At 37.7% G+C, this 14,346-nt stretch overlaps 1 protein-coding gene across 2 annotated transcripts in view; it reads left to right on the top strand.

The window, feature by feature from the left end:
• Positions 1–9,890, top strand: part of LOC145995224 (uncharacterized) — a 39,294-nt gene extending 29,404 nt beyond the window's left edge. The window contains exon 3 of one of the 2 annotated variants that reach the window (XM_083131790.1): positions 8,834–9,890. In XM_083131790.1, coding sequence (XP_082987916.1) covers positions 8,834–8,988 — 155 coding nt within the window. In that variant the 3' untranslated portion in view covers positions 8,989–9,890. Of the gene's footprint in view, positions 1–8,797 lie in introns of both variants that reach the window. The other variant, XM_083131789.1, reaches the window with a different exon arrangement.
• The last annotated feature ends 4,456 nt before the right edge of the window (positions 9,891–14,346 follow it).

Raw genomic sequence — 14,346 nt, 5'->3', positions numbered from 1 at the left:
TTAGATCGAAAAATTGAAGTTACAATACAGTCACCAGGTTACGTTTTACCATTTAATCCAAAGAATAACTGGTTCCACAGTTTTCAAGATTCCAAAAGTTAAGTTTTGTGAATGGTCAAACAACATAAACTTTATGACTAAAGTTTGTCTTACTTGTAAAGCTTTTTCCTGAAGGTATCTAAACTTTAATAACAAAATATAATAACTGCATTTCAGTACACACTCCATGAAACGTACAAAAAAAACAACAGTTGTGCTGCATATTTGCACTTGTGATGGATATAGTAGAAAAGTCTCCTCAAGGATATAAGGACAGCAATAATAATAATAATAATAATAATAATAATAATACATTTGGAAAAAATAATTTATTAATAGGGATTTTTTATTATTATTATTTAATAATTATTATTGTTATTATTTCTATTATTCAAATTTCTTGCGACGCATATGGGAAAAATTATGAGTGAACCCCCCGAAAATTTTTCCTGCCTACGGCCATGACGACATGCTATCCATCGGGGTGTAAGGGGTGACACCCAAAGGCACCCAAATGTCAATCTCTCTACACCGGTAACTGCAGTCTTGCCAGCCAACGAGGCTCTGACGCCTAAATGCACAGCCAATATAATCCTGTGTGGGAATTGTGTTGGGTGTGCTGTCCATGTGTATTTGTGCTTTCATTTAATGGTATCACCATTCATACTCATCTTCTTGATTAGCCAAAAGTAGCAGAAAAGCAAAGTAAAACAAACCAAATCAATCAATCAATGCTATCCATCGGTTATTCAGGGCGAGGCATTTTACATGTTGAATGTTCATATGAAAGACTCTTGTGGGTTTGCATCCACAACAGCTGAGATTGTCATCCGCGGCCTATTTATGGTTTATTCATCAACGCACTGGGTTTGATGTATTCTTAAAATACCTACCGGGTTACGTCTTCTTTCACAAGAAACTTCAACACGAGACGCTGCCCCATACAAGAGTTGATTCTGTTGTTCGTTACTTTTAATAACCGACTCGCGATTGATTCGAGACATGCACGCCGTCTAGCGGTGATAGAAGACACTAGTCACCACCATGGGTACCTTTGTGCAATTACATTCCTTTCTATGCCTATGAACCTAAAGTCCGGGTTTGGCTTGAAAGTCCGTTGTATATGATTTGAAAAAAAAAATCCACATGAGAGTGAATTCAAGATAGAATAGAGTAGATTAATAGATTGATTAATAATTCCTACTGCCCTGGACTTGCTATATCCTTAAAGGGCGAGATGTCTCGTGGCACCATTAGCGTATAGAGTCGCCAGTTACACCAATCACCAACCTTTGTCAGCTCCGTTTCCTGTGGAATCCTCCTCTGCATTCCAGGAGACGGAGCGGATGTAGTTTACACCAGGAAACAAGCATCCATAGCAATCTACAGTATGTATTGTTAATGTTGCTGGAAACGTACGTGCTTCCTCAAGTTTCTTAAGTAGCTATATAATTAATTGTTCTTTTTTTGTATTTATATAAAGGGAAGGGGTCCGAACGAAGTATCTCATATGAAATACTGATAGTAATAATAATAATAATAATAATAATAACGTTTATAAATAATTGGTTAATAATATTAATATGTCTATTAATAATAATAACAATAAAAATAAATATTATTATTACATGAAAAGGCAAAAAAAGATGATATAAGAATAGATATAAAACAACATGTATTCAATATATCTTATGTCTAGTGAAGATCACTAAAACAGCTGTCCTGCAGAAGATATTAATGTTAAAAAAATTTAAATATGAATTATTTATTGAATGACAAAAATGTTGTTGTTAACTACAGCTGACGAAAGGTAAAGCACCTGATCTTTATTTTTTATGCGTATTATTAGTAGTAGTGGAGTGCGCATAAATTTTCGCAGGCACTGTCGATGCAAAGCTGTATAATCACAATCTAATCTTTATCGTTATGTAAGTACTACGGATATGGATCAAGTTAATATTTTACGACAGTAAACTAGTATTTTGCTTATTTAATATTGAACTCAGTCTTTCGGTAGGGTCCCGACTCCCTGACCCCAATCTAAATACGTCCTCGTTCATTACTCCCCTCTTCGCACTGATGTAAATTGTAATTAGGATCCTCCTGAATGTACTGCTGAAGTTATTGTTGACTAATCAGACAGTCCTTTTTCGTTTTTCATCTAGTTCCTCCCCGTTTTCCAAACATCGGAGGCCTTTACTTATGGGCAGCGGCGAACACTTCAAATACTCGGGTGCAGCACGCGTTATCCTGCCTAAGGTATGAATGGTCAGCTGGTATTCAACATTTTTGTCAGCATAGTGTAAAATAGTGTCATACATATGCATACATACATACATACATACTTGAAATATGAAGGGGTGGGTGGGTGTTTTGTAGCTCCCACCATCCCTCTTTCGAAGGAAGAGTTCGCCGCTACTTATAAGTATATTTTCCCAAATTTCTTCGTGGTGCTAGTTGAAGAAAAATCTCGCAACGCCCCACACTTAACTGTCTTACTGAGGCATTTCCTAGGGCTTGTTTTTCTCGAAATGGGATGAGGTTCATGGCAGGGTTGACCAAAAATTTTCCATCTGTGTATGTGGGGGGAGAGGTGAGTTCGTATTTAGGGAGAGTAAGACTAAATTTAGAGCTAAAATTACCATAAACCTTTTTGGAAAATTGCAGGGGGTGTTGAAGAAATCTGGGAGATGCTGGGCGGTGTTTGGAGAAATTGCTGGTTGTTGGACCACAATCGGAAATGGTACAGAATGCAGTCTCGTCAAAGCTTATGTCTGTCTCGTTCTTCTCTCGATTTCTAAATCCTGCTCTCGTTCTAGTCTAGAAACAAATCAGTTTTCCGTTTCATTTCGCAATTACGATCAGTGTTCGAAGTGGAAATTTCCATATGGAGGGGGGGGGGGGTGTTTGCTTGAGTTTTGGGGCTAGCTGGAGAGACGCTCCTATGTTTTGGGGACAATGGGGCAGCTAGGGGATGCCTTCCGTAATTTATCATAGCCCCCCTCCTCCTCCACACCGAGGACTGAACTTGTCCATAATCAGATAAATGTCCTTTTGACTGAATTAGTCAAATAGTAAAGCAATATCTCACTGAGCTGCCGGAAAAAGCATTTTGAGTGTAATTATGAATAGGAATGGAGCGAAAAAAATATATGTCAAGGGGGTTCCGCCTTCCATATTCCCCTCTCCCTCCTCTAAAATTTATATCAAAAACCAAACACTTGAACAGTAAATCTCGGCCGTGTCTCGATGAAACAGGCGTCTGTCTCGTTCTCGGTCTTATCTCGACAAATCCGGAAGGATCTAGTCTCGTTTTCGTCCCAATGTTTAAATAGTTGTCTGACCGATCTGGCCATTCATACGACGAAAACTGCCGCCTTCAATGTACGGAAGGAGTGAAAATGAATTCTCGACAAACTCTTATGCAAAGCCCAAGATGATGAATGGGTGATGGGACATACACAATGATAGTACCATGCCATAACCAGGGTTTGAACATGGGACCTCTAGGTTCATTACGAGTTAAAACAATATTAAAAGGCGCCGCTAGTGCGTGGAGTTCTTTGCCAAAAATGTTTTAATACACCTATTATGTAATCAAATATGTATTCTTTTCTACCCCTGTTTCTTGTGGGCTTGCCGTTTGAAACCTGGCAGGGTGACCAGGTCGTTAGTTGGTCTATCTTTAGCCAGAAGAAGCGGCTATATTTAAGAAGAGACTTCGCTGGACAATAGCCTTGTGACTGGTCTGTCGCCTGACAAGTGGAATGAGGGTTCCGTAGTACACTTAATTAGCGTTCATAATATGCACGCTCACACATCCACTGTTTTTATTTCTTCAACCACTTGATTTTAATTATTTTTTTTTATTTACCTTAACCGAAACAAATCAGTATTAGTATTAGTAGTAGTAGTGCACTTGCCCAGGGCTATAAAAACAATATTTTATCAACTGAAAGGCATTTCATTGTCAATGCAGAGAACCATGGATGTCCACACGATTTTTTCCAGGGAGAGGAGAGCAACATAATCTTTTTCCAGATGGAGCAAGCGAGACACATTTTCCCCTATAATAGTTATATCCCCTCAAAAAACACTCCTTCAGTTTGAAGTTATGATATTCCCGCAACGGCGCCTTCTAATAATTAACATAAATTACTGACATTAATTTTCCAGGTTAGTCGTCACCCCCTTTGATGCAGAGAATTTTCTTTTTTGTGTGCGTATTGAGTAGCTCAAGTTTTGACTGTAGAACTAATGCTCCGCTAGGGCAATAAGATCCATTGAATATCACTGAAAATTAGATGAAAACTGAGCTTACTTGGTAAATTGGGCGTTGCCAGAAACTTTTGTGGGATAGGTCAGACCGTTGATATTTAGTTGAATATTACTATCACTAAAAATTAATAATGAACTAATAACTATACAATACATATTTTGCCGAACTATTATTAATGTTATTATTATTATAACCTCGGTGAGAGACTTATAATCGACACCAAATTAGTGAATATCCAGTGAGCTAACTCTTTCTATTCGTTTTTTTATCACTTCACACCGTTACTATACTGAAATGCATGTTTATGCTGCTTAACTCTTACATACTTCGTTCAAGTAAAAGCTGTGGAAGTTAGGGGGAAATTCTAGTCTTTAAGTTTATACTGTGACCTCACACATAAAATTCTCCTTTCTGTAAATTTAAAAACTCACAGGACCATTTATTCTTTGGATTAAATAGTAGGATGCGAGAGTTTTGACCTGGCTCCCGCATTTTACACTCAATTCTTGAGCTAAATGATTTTCTTATTTTGGATATGCTGCTGGAATGGAAATTAACTTAACTTTGTTTCTGTCATTGTCTATCAACATAATAAGTTATTGCTTTTTCGCAATTGAAATTAATAATACCAATTTCCAGGAGGAATCGATCTAAGGACCGACGCCCCCCTCGGTTCATGCTCGGAAGCTTAGATGGTAGAGAAATGGCATGGTGGTATGCCAGACATTCGGGTTCGTGTCCTCGTCGAGCCTACATTTTTTAACTTAAATTTCTACGATTAAACAAGCTAGGTTTGATGCTATTAGTATCATAAATACGCTCATACAGCGATACTGTTATAGGTTTGACTGACTTAGAATTTCCACTCGGCCTCGGTGCTCGAACGCATTGAGTGGTCAAATTACAAACTCGTCATCGATAGGTGCGAGTTCGACTCCAGATCTAGGTGTATGGGTGCTCCTTTGCAAGTATCCCATCATCATTTATCCTCATCGTCGCAATTAGCTAAAAGTAACCGAAAAGTCAAGTAAAAATAAGGAAAATACAAGTATTCTCACGTCAGAAAAAAAAAACGACTCAGACAGCAACGACTGACGAGCGCAGTCACTTGAGCAACATGTGCCTTCATTTGGGTATTAGGCCGCAGAAGCCTGTGTTCGATTGGTGCAGTGACGTACGCAAGGGGGGGGGGGTTACGAGGTTTAAACCCCCTTGAGCTTTTGAATATTATGAAAAATGCTGTGATGAAAATTAAAAATGGCCAATTTATCACAGTCAAAGGTCTGCGACAATACTACAACTAATAATAATAATAATAATTTGAATTGTTACTCCCATGCAGCATGGAGAAAAGCACAGCATTCCAAACACACGTGTCTTTCAGAGTGAATGCCTTGAAAATAAAATATGAGGGCAACTTTGATTTAAAAGAGAAAAAAAGTTGTTTTGTATCTCAGTTGCATCAATGAATGCTCAATGAACATGTATTTTTATGTGTGTGTGTGAACAATGAGCATTAACTAAAGAAAGTTCTTGGTTCGTTGTAAGCGGGTAATGTATAGCTAGGCAGACAAGAATACACAATCACCAGTCCACCTTCCCATTGTTTACACTAGCAGGTTTAAATTTCTGAATTCAAAAGCCAATAACATTAACTATTGTAAAATGTTTTGTTGGTAAGAACAGCGAGACATTCCAGATGTGAATTATCGGGGACAAGAGCTGAAAAATTCCAACCAATTTATTTTAATATATTTTCTTGTTTTTATGGATTTTCTTCACACTTAAAATTTCTCACCTCGTTGACTAGACAATTATTTCGTATCAAAGGAACAAAAAAATGCTCCTAGAATTTGTCAAAATCAAATGACTAGAAAGTAATTTCGTTCTATTCCTTTCATAAATACTATATTTATGTAGATCTCTACTACTTAATATTAGTAGTGGTATTAGCATTAGTATTAGTAGTAATTCAACTAATTAATAAATTATAAGTATTATTAATTAATTATGATTATTGTTATTTAATTAAAGTATAATAAAACAATGGTAATGTGAATTTGGAGAAAGCTTTAGAAATAACCCTCCCCCCCTCTGATGAAATCCTGCTTACGCTACTGGATTGGTGAAATACTCAAGCGACATGTATCGCTTGTTGCTTTGATGTGAATTCTCCCTCTGTCTGCTGTGAACGTCAGTATTTGCTTTCAACCGGATGAATGTGTCGATTCTGTGTAGTTTGCTATTGTGATAAGCAGGGGTTGAAATGGACCTGAGTGGCATTCCAGTTTGTAAATATCTGGAACCTTCCCATTTCGTCTCGTCACTGTTGTAATCGGCGATAAAGAACAGACAAAGTATGTTAACGAAAGTCACGTGTTTCGTGAACATTCCCATTTCAAGTTCTGGTGATAAGTGTTGTTATAATGTCACAAAATATGTAAACTTTAGGGCCTCCCCGATGGCGCAGTGGTAGCCTCGTCACCTTGTAATCACGGGGTTAGGGTTTGATACCCGGTGGGGGCACATAGTGGTTCGGATCCCACTTTAAACTGTAGGTCCAGTCACGATTAGCCTTGCTGTGCATAAAGTGGACTTAAAACATCAAATTAATCAATCATAAGTAAACTTTATAGCAAATAATTATTATGTACAATTCTTATGTGAAAACAAACTCATGCAGAAGTGTGAGGAGGAGATGTTTAAGTAAACTTTCTCAAATGATGTGAAAAATGTGTGGCAGTACAGCCAATGGCAAAGATACTTGTACATTCCACATCCTGTGTCATTTTAAGGAACAGAATTCTGTTGATTCCAAGCAAGACGTTGTCCTCTACTCATTGAGTTTTTAATTCAATTCACTATCATCACATTGTGAAAAACAGACTGAATGAAAATGGTGATGGACAATTCACCTACCATTTCTTTTGTGATTGGGCACATAAGGAGAACATTGCCAACATTTTCTGTGACAACAGTACATGATTACTTATAATAGTGAAATATTTTAATTAAAATAAAGCTGTGCTCTGTGTTGAACGGTTACACACAACCAGGTTCGCCAGCAGGCAGTGTGTGCTTCCGGCTGCTACACAGTCCAATGCGGCACAATGTCCAAATGAAGGCAATGTACTTTCACGACATAATTTCTTACAAATTGCTTGATTCTAAAAGGTGTGGATTAGTTTCTCCACGTTTTAAACTTGCTTCCCCATTCATATCCATTATTCTAACAGCTTTCTCATTAATATCGACTCCAGCAAAAACTAGAAGAGGGGAGAGGTCATATGGACAGTACACCAAAACTCTCAGAAGTTCGAAATTTAACACAGAATATTGTATATGGATGACAATGAATAATACCATTACATATTGAGTCAAAAAAAAAAAAAAAAACTGGGAGCACGGGAGGGACTTGGTCACTTTTCTGAGAGGCATCGTTTCCTTCCCCTGCCTCTTTATGATGTTACCATTGTAGTCCATAGAGGTGAACAAATTAAGCAGACTGCCAAAGAAATAGATGTTGGAAGCAGTGAACACATCGTGCTAATAGACATATGTGCAAAGTAGTGCTTGTGTTCCATCTGTGATCATTATCCATTCAATAAATATTGAATTATTCAGTTGCGAGGTATGGCTCCAAAAGAAGGCAAACAATATTTTAATACAACGCATACTGCATATTATTGATATTTCGGAAGGAGGGGAGGGGAGATTTAGATTATATCACTCAATTGCCCCAGTTTTTCGGAGGAAAAAATACATTGGATTATTATTATGTTTACTGTTTAAACTTTACCTGTGTCACCAGAGTTGAGTTCACAGATTTCCAAATCCCCTTGTGGTTCTCTAAATGATGGATTTAGTGCATCCAGATTACTCTGAACCAGCCAATGGATTGCATCCCCTCCCCCAAAAGCAAAAACTTAATTTACATAACTACACTCTAACTTCAAAGCTTTCGATAATGGTCTGTTCTGAAATGTATCATCAAAGAGATGGAGACATCTGTTACCTGCTGAAATTTCATCCTTCATCACAAATTCTACTATATTTTATTGAGTGATTATACATAATTTCCACAGCACATAGACAATATGCTGGGGCTCCAGAACCTCAGGGTGCCCTGTATTGTAGGGGTTATGGCTTAGGGTATGGCAGCTAATCCATTAAATCTGCCATTTTGCTTCAGTCATGAATACATGGAACCTCGATTTCATGTAAGAAAACAATGAAATATGTTCTACAAAGAGATATTAAAAGAAAATGGAATTAGGATAAATCTGAATCTAGACAGAATCAAGGCAATTCTTCTACTCTGTGCATTCATTTGTATATAATAAAAAAGCAAATCTAAGACAAAATTGCACTGGGTAAAAAATATACTCTTCATTCCAAATTTCTCACTCTTATGTTAGTTGGCATTAAGTAAGTTCTTATAAAGGGAAATATTTTAACAATTGTTTCTTTTCATACTAGATGATGATGATGACGATGACGACGACGATGATGATGATGATGATGATGACGACGATGATGATGACGATGATGATGATGATGACGACGACGACGACGATGATGATGATGACGATGACAATGGAGGAATTTTATTAAAGGCGACACCAGCAGTGTTTGCATCAACGTTCGTCGCTCTTCGAGTTGTTGGTTGATGTCCTTGACATGTTAGGAATCTTGTGATTCTGGAATCCAGAAGTATCTATCAAAGACACAGTTATTTGAACATTTCCAGTGAAAACTGTCCCTGAGAAGTTAACTCAGTGAGAAAGAGGAAATTTGTTTATTGTACACACAAAAAAGAATAACAAACTATTTGGTGTCATCATACGTAACGAAAAGGAGAAGATGACTCATCAAAGCTTCAGATGAATATCCTTGGAGTCCATCATTGAAAAAGAAGCAATTTCAAATGTGATACTGATTAATTTTGATGGGAATTTTATTTCATTCAGGAATATTTACACAATGTTTGCAGGAAATTTGTTTCCATTTTTTTTTGTTACATGGAGGAAGATGTATCTTTGTTTGCATTATCTTTACAGGTGTAAATATCCCTGAAGTCAAGAACTTTATGCAATTTTGCTCCCAGTAGAGTACGTACCCAGTAACCGAAACAATGGTTTTTGAATTGAAGTTACAATATGTGATGCAATTACTTGCTATGTGTATGGGTGGAGAGCAGTTCATCGTGCATCTCTAGGCTGAAGACAAAGTAAAAAAAAAATAGGAATTTTCAAAATAAAATATAAAATAACTTAAAACAATTTTTATAGCCTATTTATTAATGCCAAAGTGCACAGATTAATAACTTTTTGCTTCAAACATTACCATATGTTTGTTACATTTTTCTTGTACAGATTGAACATACTAGGATATTTTTACTCACTTGAAAAGTTATCACTTTCTTATCTTTCATTGTGTAGTTGTACTTGAATCTAAATTTTCCTTCTCACATTTTTTCTAACTGTATGTGACTTAACTATATGTGATTATTGTAATGTTATGTAAATTGTAAATGAAACTTCCAAGTACAAATAAAAAATTGCTACACAGTTCTGAGAATTATTTGTTATGTGTAAATGTAATACATATTATGGCTTCTTTCTATTTGATAGCAAATTGAATATATTTTCATTTTCATTTATCTGCAGGATTGCAGGAAAACATTTTGATATTTGAGGGGGGGGGTATAATTTCATTAGGAAGTATTACATTTCACTCATGCTGTTGGTTTCTACATTCATTGACCGAGGGCCTCCCCGATGGAGCAGTGGTAGCGTCGTCGCCTTGTAATCAAAGGATCCCAGGTTCGATACCCAGTGGAGGCACATAGTGATTCAGCACTTTAAACTGTAGGTCCAGTCCCGATTAGCCTTACTGTGCATAAAGTGAACTTAAAACAGCAACTCAATCAATGAATCAATCAATCTACATTGACAATATAATTGACTGATTGATAGCTTTATTTTAGTTAGCTTTTCTGCCACTTTTGGTTAATTGCAAAGATGAAAATGAAAGGTGATATGATGAAATTGGTGAAAGGACAGTCATAAACATACATGGACAGGACACAACACGAGCACCACAGAGGACTATACTGGCTGTGGATTCAGACGCCAGAGCCTTGTTAGTCAGCAAAATGCAGTCAAGGGTGTATTATGTGGAAGAGAGGTTGGCAGGTTTCTTCAGAAAGGGTCATCCCTTACACACTGGTTGGACACAAACCTGAGGCACGACACTTCACGATCATCCATAACATAGTGTAAGCCATATGGTGGTCTCTTAGTAATATACAAAAAAATGATTCCGCTGTCGACATGAGAAAATTGGCGGAAATTTGACATGTACTACATTTGGCTGGAGACTATTATGAAGGAATGTAATAACTTTGTCCTCCACAATAATGTAGGTAGGCAGATATGAGCACGTAAAAAAAATAAATCATTTTCTACTGCAAACCTCTTAGTCATAATTTAATTTGCTTTTACAGTTAGGCACGGAATAAGCCTTTATTGGTCATTTAAAAGTAATAAGAGCCCATAGAGCAACTGTCAAATTTATCTAAGACCCAAATTTCATTTCAAATGTTATAGGCAGATATTTGTGTGCATTTCACATTTATACAATGAAGTTTAAAATTAAGGTAATGATACATATTAAACCTGTAAGGAACCTGAGAGTTTAAGGTTTTATATTTGTAAAAAGTTAAGATTTTTAAAATGTTTGTTACTTCAAATAATGTGCAAGTTGTCACAGACAATTATAGTTAGATTGATACAGTTGTAGTTGGAACTTTTATATATGTTTATAAATACGTCAAAATCTGTTCGTGTTGACTTCACTTTCTCATCTCAGCAGAGGAAGTGAACCAACCTGAATGTTTCTCACCTGACGACAGACTGAGATTGAAAAACAGGTGAAGGTGAAGAATCAATAAGAACTTGGAAACGGAGGGAATTCAAGTATAGATTTTGGGTTTCCGAGTTTTCTTCTTGCCGATAAGTTGAAAGTAAGCAATTAATTATGTACTTTGACTTTCGCTATATGTGAGGGAATTGCCAAACGTTAGTATTGAATGTTCTAGTGTTTTACTGGTAAGTGATTATGAAATATACGCGATTATAAAACTGCGTTTTAACTTTGAAAACAGTGTTGTGTTTCTTTTCTACCCAACAAGCCCTGATGATTTGCAGATTCTCATGTTCCCGACTAAAGGAGTAGCAGACTAACTTTGTGATGACTGGTGTACAACCGGGGGACGTTGCATAGTTATTTTGGCACACCAACGTGGGGCCCGAGTGCACAGTTATTTTGGTACAATCGTGGGAGCTCGAGTGCAAATTATTTTAGCAATTTAAACATGATGCCTGATTTAGTGCATACTGAAAGTGTTCGTCCATAGAATTCACGAAGGTGATAGTCCTTGGAATTCACGAAGGTAAAAGTGTGATAGTGAAGTGAAGGTACTAAGTGGGAAGAACCATAGACGGTGTTGTAGAATGGAGAAAGACGCGACAGGAAGGAATCTGCGAAGCAGAGGCAGAATGACAATGGATGCAGAAACCAAGTTTGGATGCTGTGATGATCTTTGCAATGACAGGGAATTCTTCCAGTGTTGCCAATGTTTGCAGAGGTTTCATAGTAGTTGTGATGGGCAGGAAGTAACATCGGTATCAAATAAAGAGATGCGATGCACATCATGCTTGTCAGCACCAGAAACAGAACCAGAAACGAGTGTTCCTACCAAACCCTCATCAGATCACTGGCTACTTGATTGGTTGATGAAAGATAAAGCAGAACGAAACGAGAAAGAAAAAGAGGAGGAGAAACAGCGTAAGAAAGAGATGGCTCAGATAGAGAAAGTTCGAAAACAGGAGATGATGGAGTTTAAACTCTAAGTTGAGTCTATAGAAGAAAAGAGACGGAAAGAGAAAGAGGAAGAAGAAGAAAAGAGAAGGAAAGAGAAAGAGGAAGAAGAAGGAAAGAGAAAGAGGTGGAAGAGGAAAGGAGAAAGAAGGAAAAAGAGGAAGGAGAAGGAAAGAGAAAGAGGAAGAAGAAGGAAAGAGAAAGAGGTGGAAGAGGAAAGGAGAAAGAAGGAAAAAGAGGAAGAAGAAGAAAATAGAAGGAAAGAGAAAGAGGAGGAAGAGGAAAGGAGAAAGAAGAGGAAGAAGAAAAGAGAAGGAAAGAGAAAGAGGAGGAAGAGGAAAGGGGAAAGGAGGAAAAAGAAGAGGAAGAAGAAAAGAGAAAGAAAGAGGAGGAAGAGAGAAAGAGAAAAGAAGACTAAGATATTTTCTGTGCATTGATTGAAAACCAGGAAGAAAGGAGGATACAGGAAGATATAAAACTAAGGTCAGAGTTACAGGCTCTATTCTCTCAACACAAACTTGAACAGGTAGAGAGCATCAGAGGAGAGATAGAAAAGCTTAGTATTAAAGTCACTGAAAAGGTGGACGAAAGGGTAAAGGAAATTGTGGAAGAACAGCTAGAGTTCTTAACAGTTCGACAAGGGTGGGTAGAGAAGGAACAGGAGCAATTGAAGAAGAATATGGAAACCTGTCTCGAAATTGTCCAGCCTGGAAGAGAATCTGAATGTGACCCTTCACATGGAGTTCAAGAATTAAAGAGTTCTGTAGAGTCTATTAATGTAGCCTCAAAAACCTTTGGTGAACGAACAGAACTCATGGAAAATATAGTGCATGAACAGAAAGTCGAAATAAAGGCAGCTGGAGAAAAGGTTAATTTTCTCCATGAGAAGGCTAAAAAGATGGAAGTGTCTCTTTGCCAAGAAATTCAGGAACAGACAGGTACAATTATAAGTAGGGTCAGTGAACTGCAGGAAAATATCCATAATTTACAGATTCGACCAGTAACCTCTTCCGATATACTGCCTGATCCAATCCGAGGACTGAATCCAGAAGCTACTGCCTATGAACCTCCTGTTGTACTTCCAAACCCATTCTTCCCCGGTAATACCACAACTTCTGATAGATGCAAGAGGCCTAAAGAAAAGGATAGTAATGACGGGTTTTCTCCTCGACGCAGAACAGAGTTTAAGATGTCCAGAATGGCTGATATTGCGAACATTCCGAAGTTTAAAGGCGATATCGAAGCTCAATCTGCCGAAAGATATCTGTGTGAATTAAATGTCAGTTTCGACTTAATGCAAGTGTGATTGTGATTTGCGATTTGGTGTTTTAAGTCCACTTTATGCACAGTAAGGCTAATCGGGACTGGACCTACAGTTTAAAGTGGGATCCGAACCACTTGTGCCTCCACCGGGTATCGAACCCGGAACCCCTCGATTACAAGGCAATGACGCTACCACTGCGCCATGTGGGAGGCCCTCTTAATGCAAGTGCCTGAACATTATAGATTGGAATTATTACCTCGGGTTTTCACCGGCAAGGCTGAGCATTGGTTAGCTGGTAATATGGACAACTTTGTGAATTATGCTGATTTCTGCGCATGCTTTAAGGATGAATTTGCATCAGAAAAGGCAAAACAAAGACAACTAGCGGCTGTGAGGAACCAAAGGTATTCTCGCCTGGTCCACGACAACTTAGAGAGTTTTGCCTGGAGTGTCTACACAGCATACAGAAACCTAGCTGACAATTTTAATGAGAGTGAAGTTCTTAATTTGATCATTGGACAGTTGCCGTACCACATTCGGAATCTTTGTCTGGCGCACGCTCCATGAAGTGTGGATGAATTGACACATTTCTTAAAGGACTTTGATATTTATGATGACTCTGATGCCTGGAAGAATAAAGAAGACTCCAAGAATAAAGATGCTGCAGGCAATAAAAGTTTTAAGATCCAGAATATCCAGACGGATTCAGAGAGTCGAGGAGGAAATTTCTCACGACCTCGAAGATTCAACAGAGGATTAGGCAGGAGAGGTTTCAACCGAGATCAGAACGAAAGACAGAGAAACTCCTACAGGCCTCGTCCAGAACAAAGGCAAAGTTCTCCAGACAGATGGCGTTACCAAGAACGACATAATCCTACTT

The sequence above is a fragment of the Lepisma saccharinum genome, chromosome 11 (assembly GCF_977018435.1).
Source record: "Lepisma saccharinum chromosome 11, izLepSacc3.1, whole genome shotgun sequence".
Lineage (NCBI taxonomy): Eukaryota > Metazoa > Arthropoda > Insecta > Zygentoma > Lepismatidae > Lepisma > Lepisma saccharinum.
This window is presented reverse-complemented; position numbering and strand designations above follow the sequence as displayed.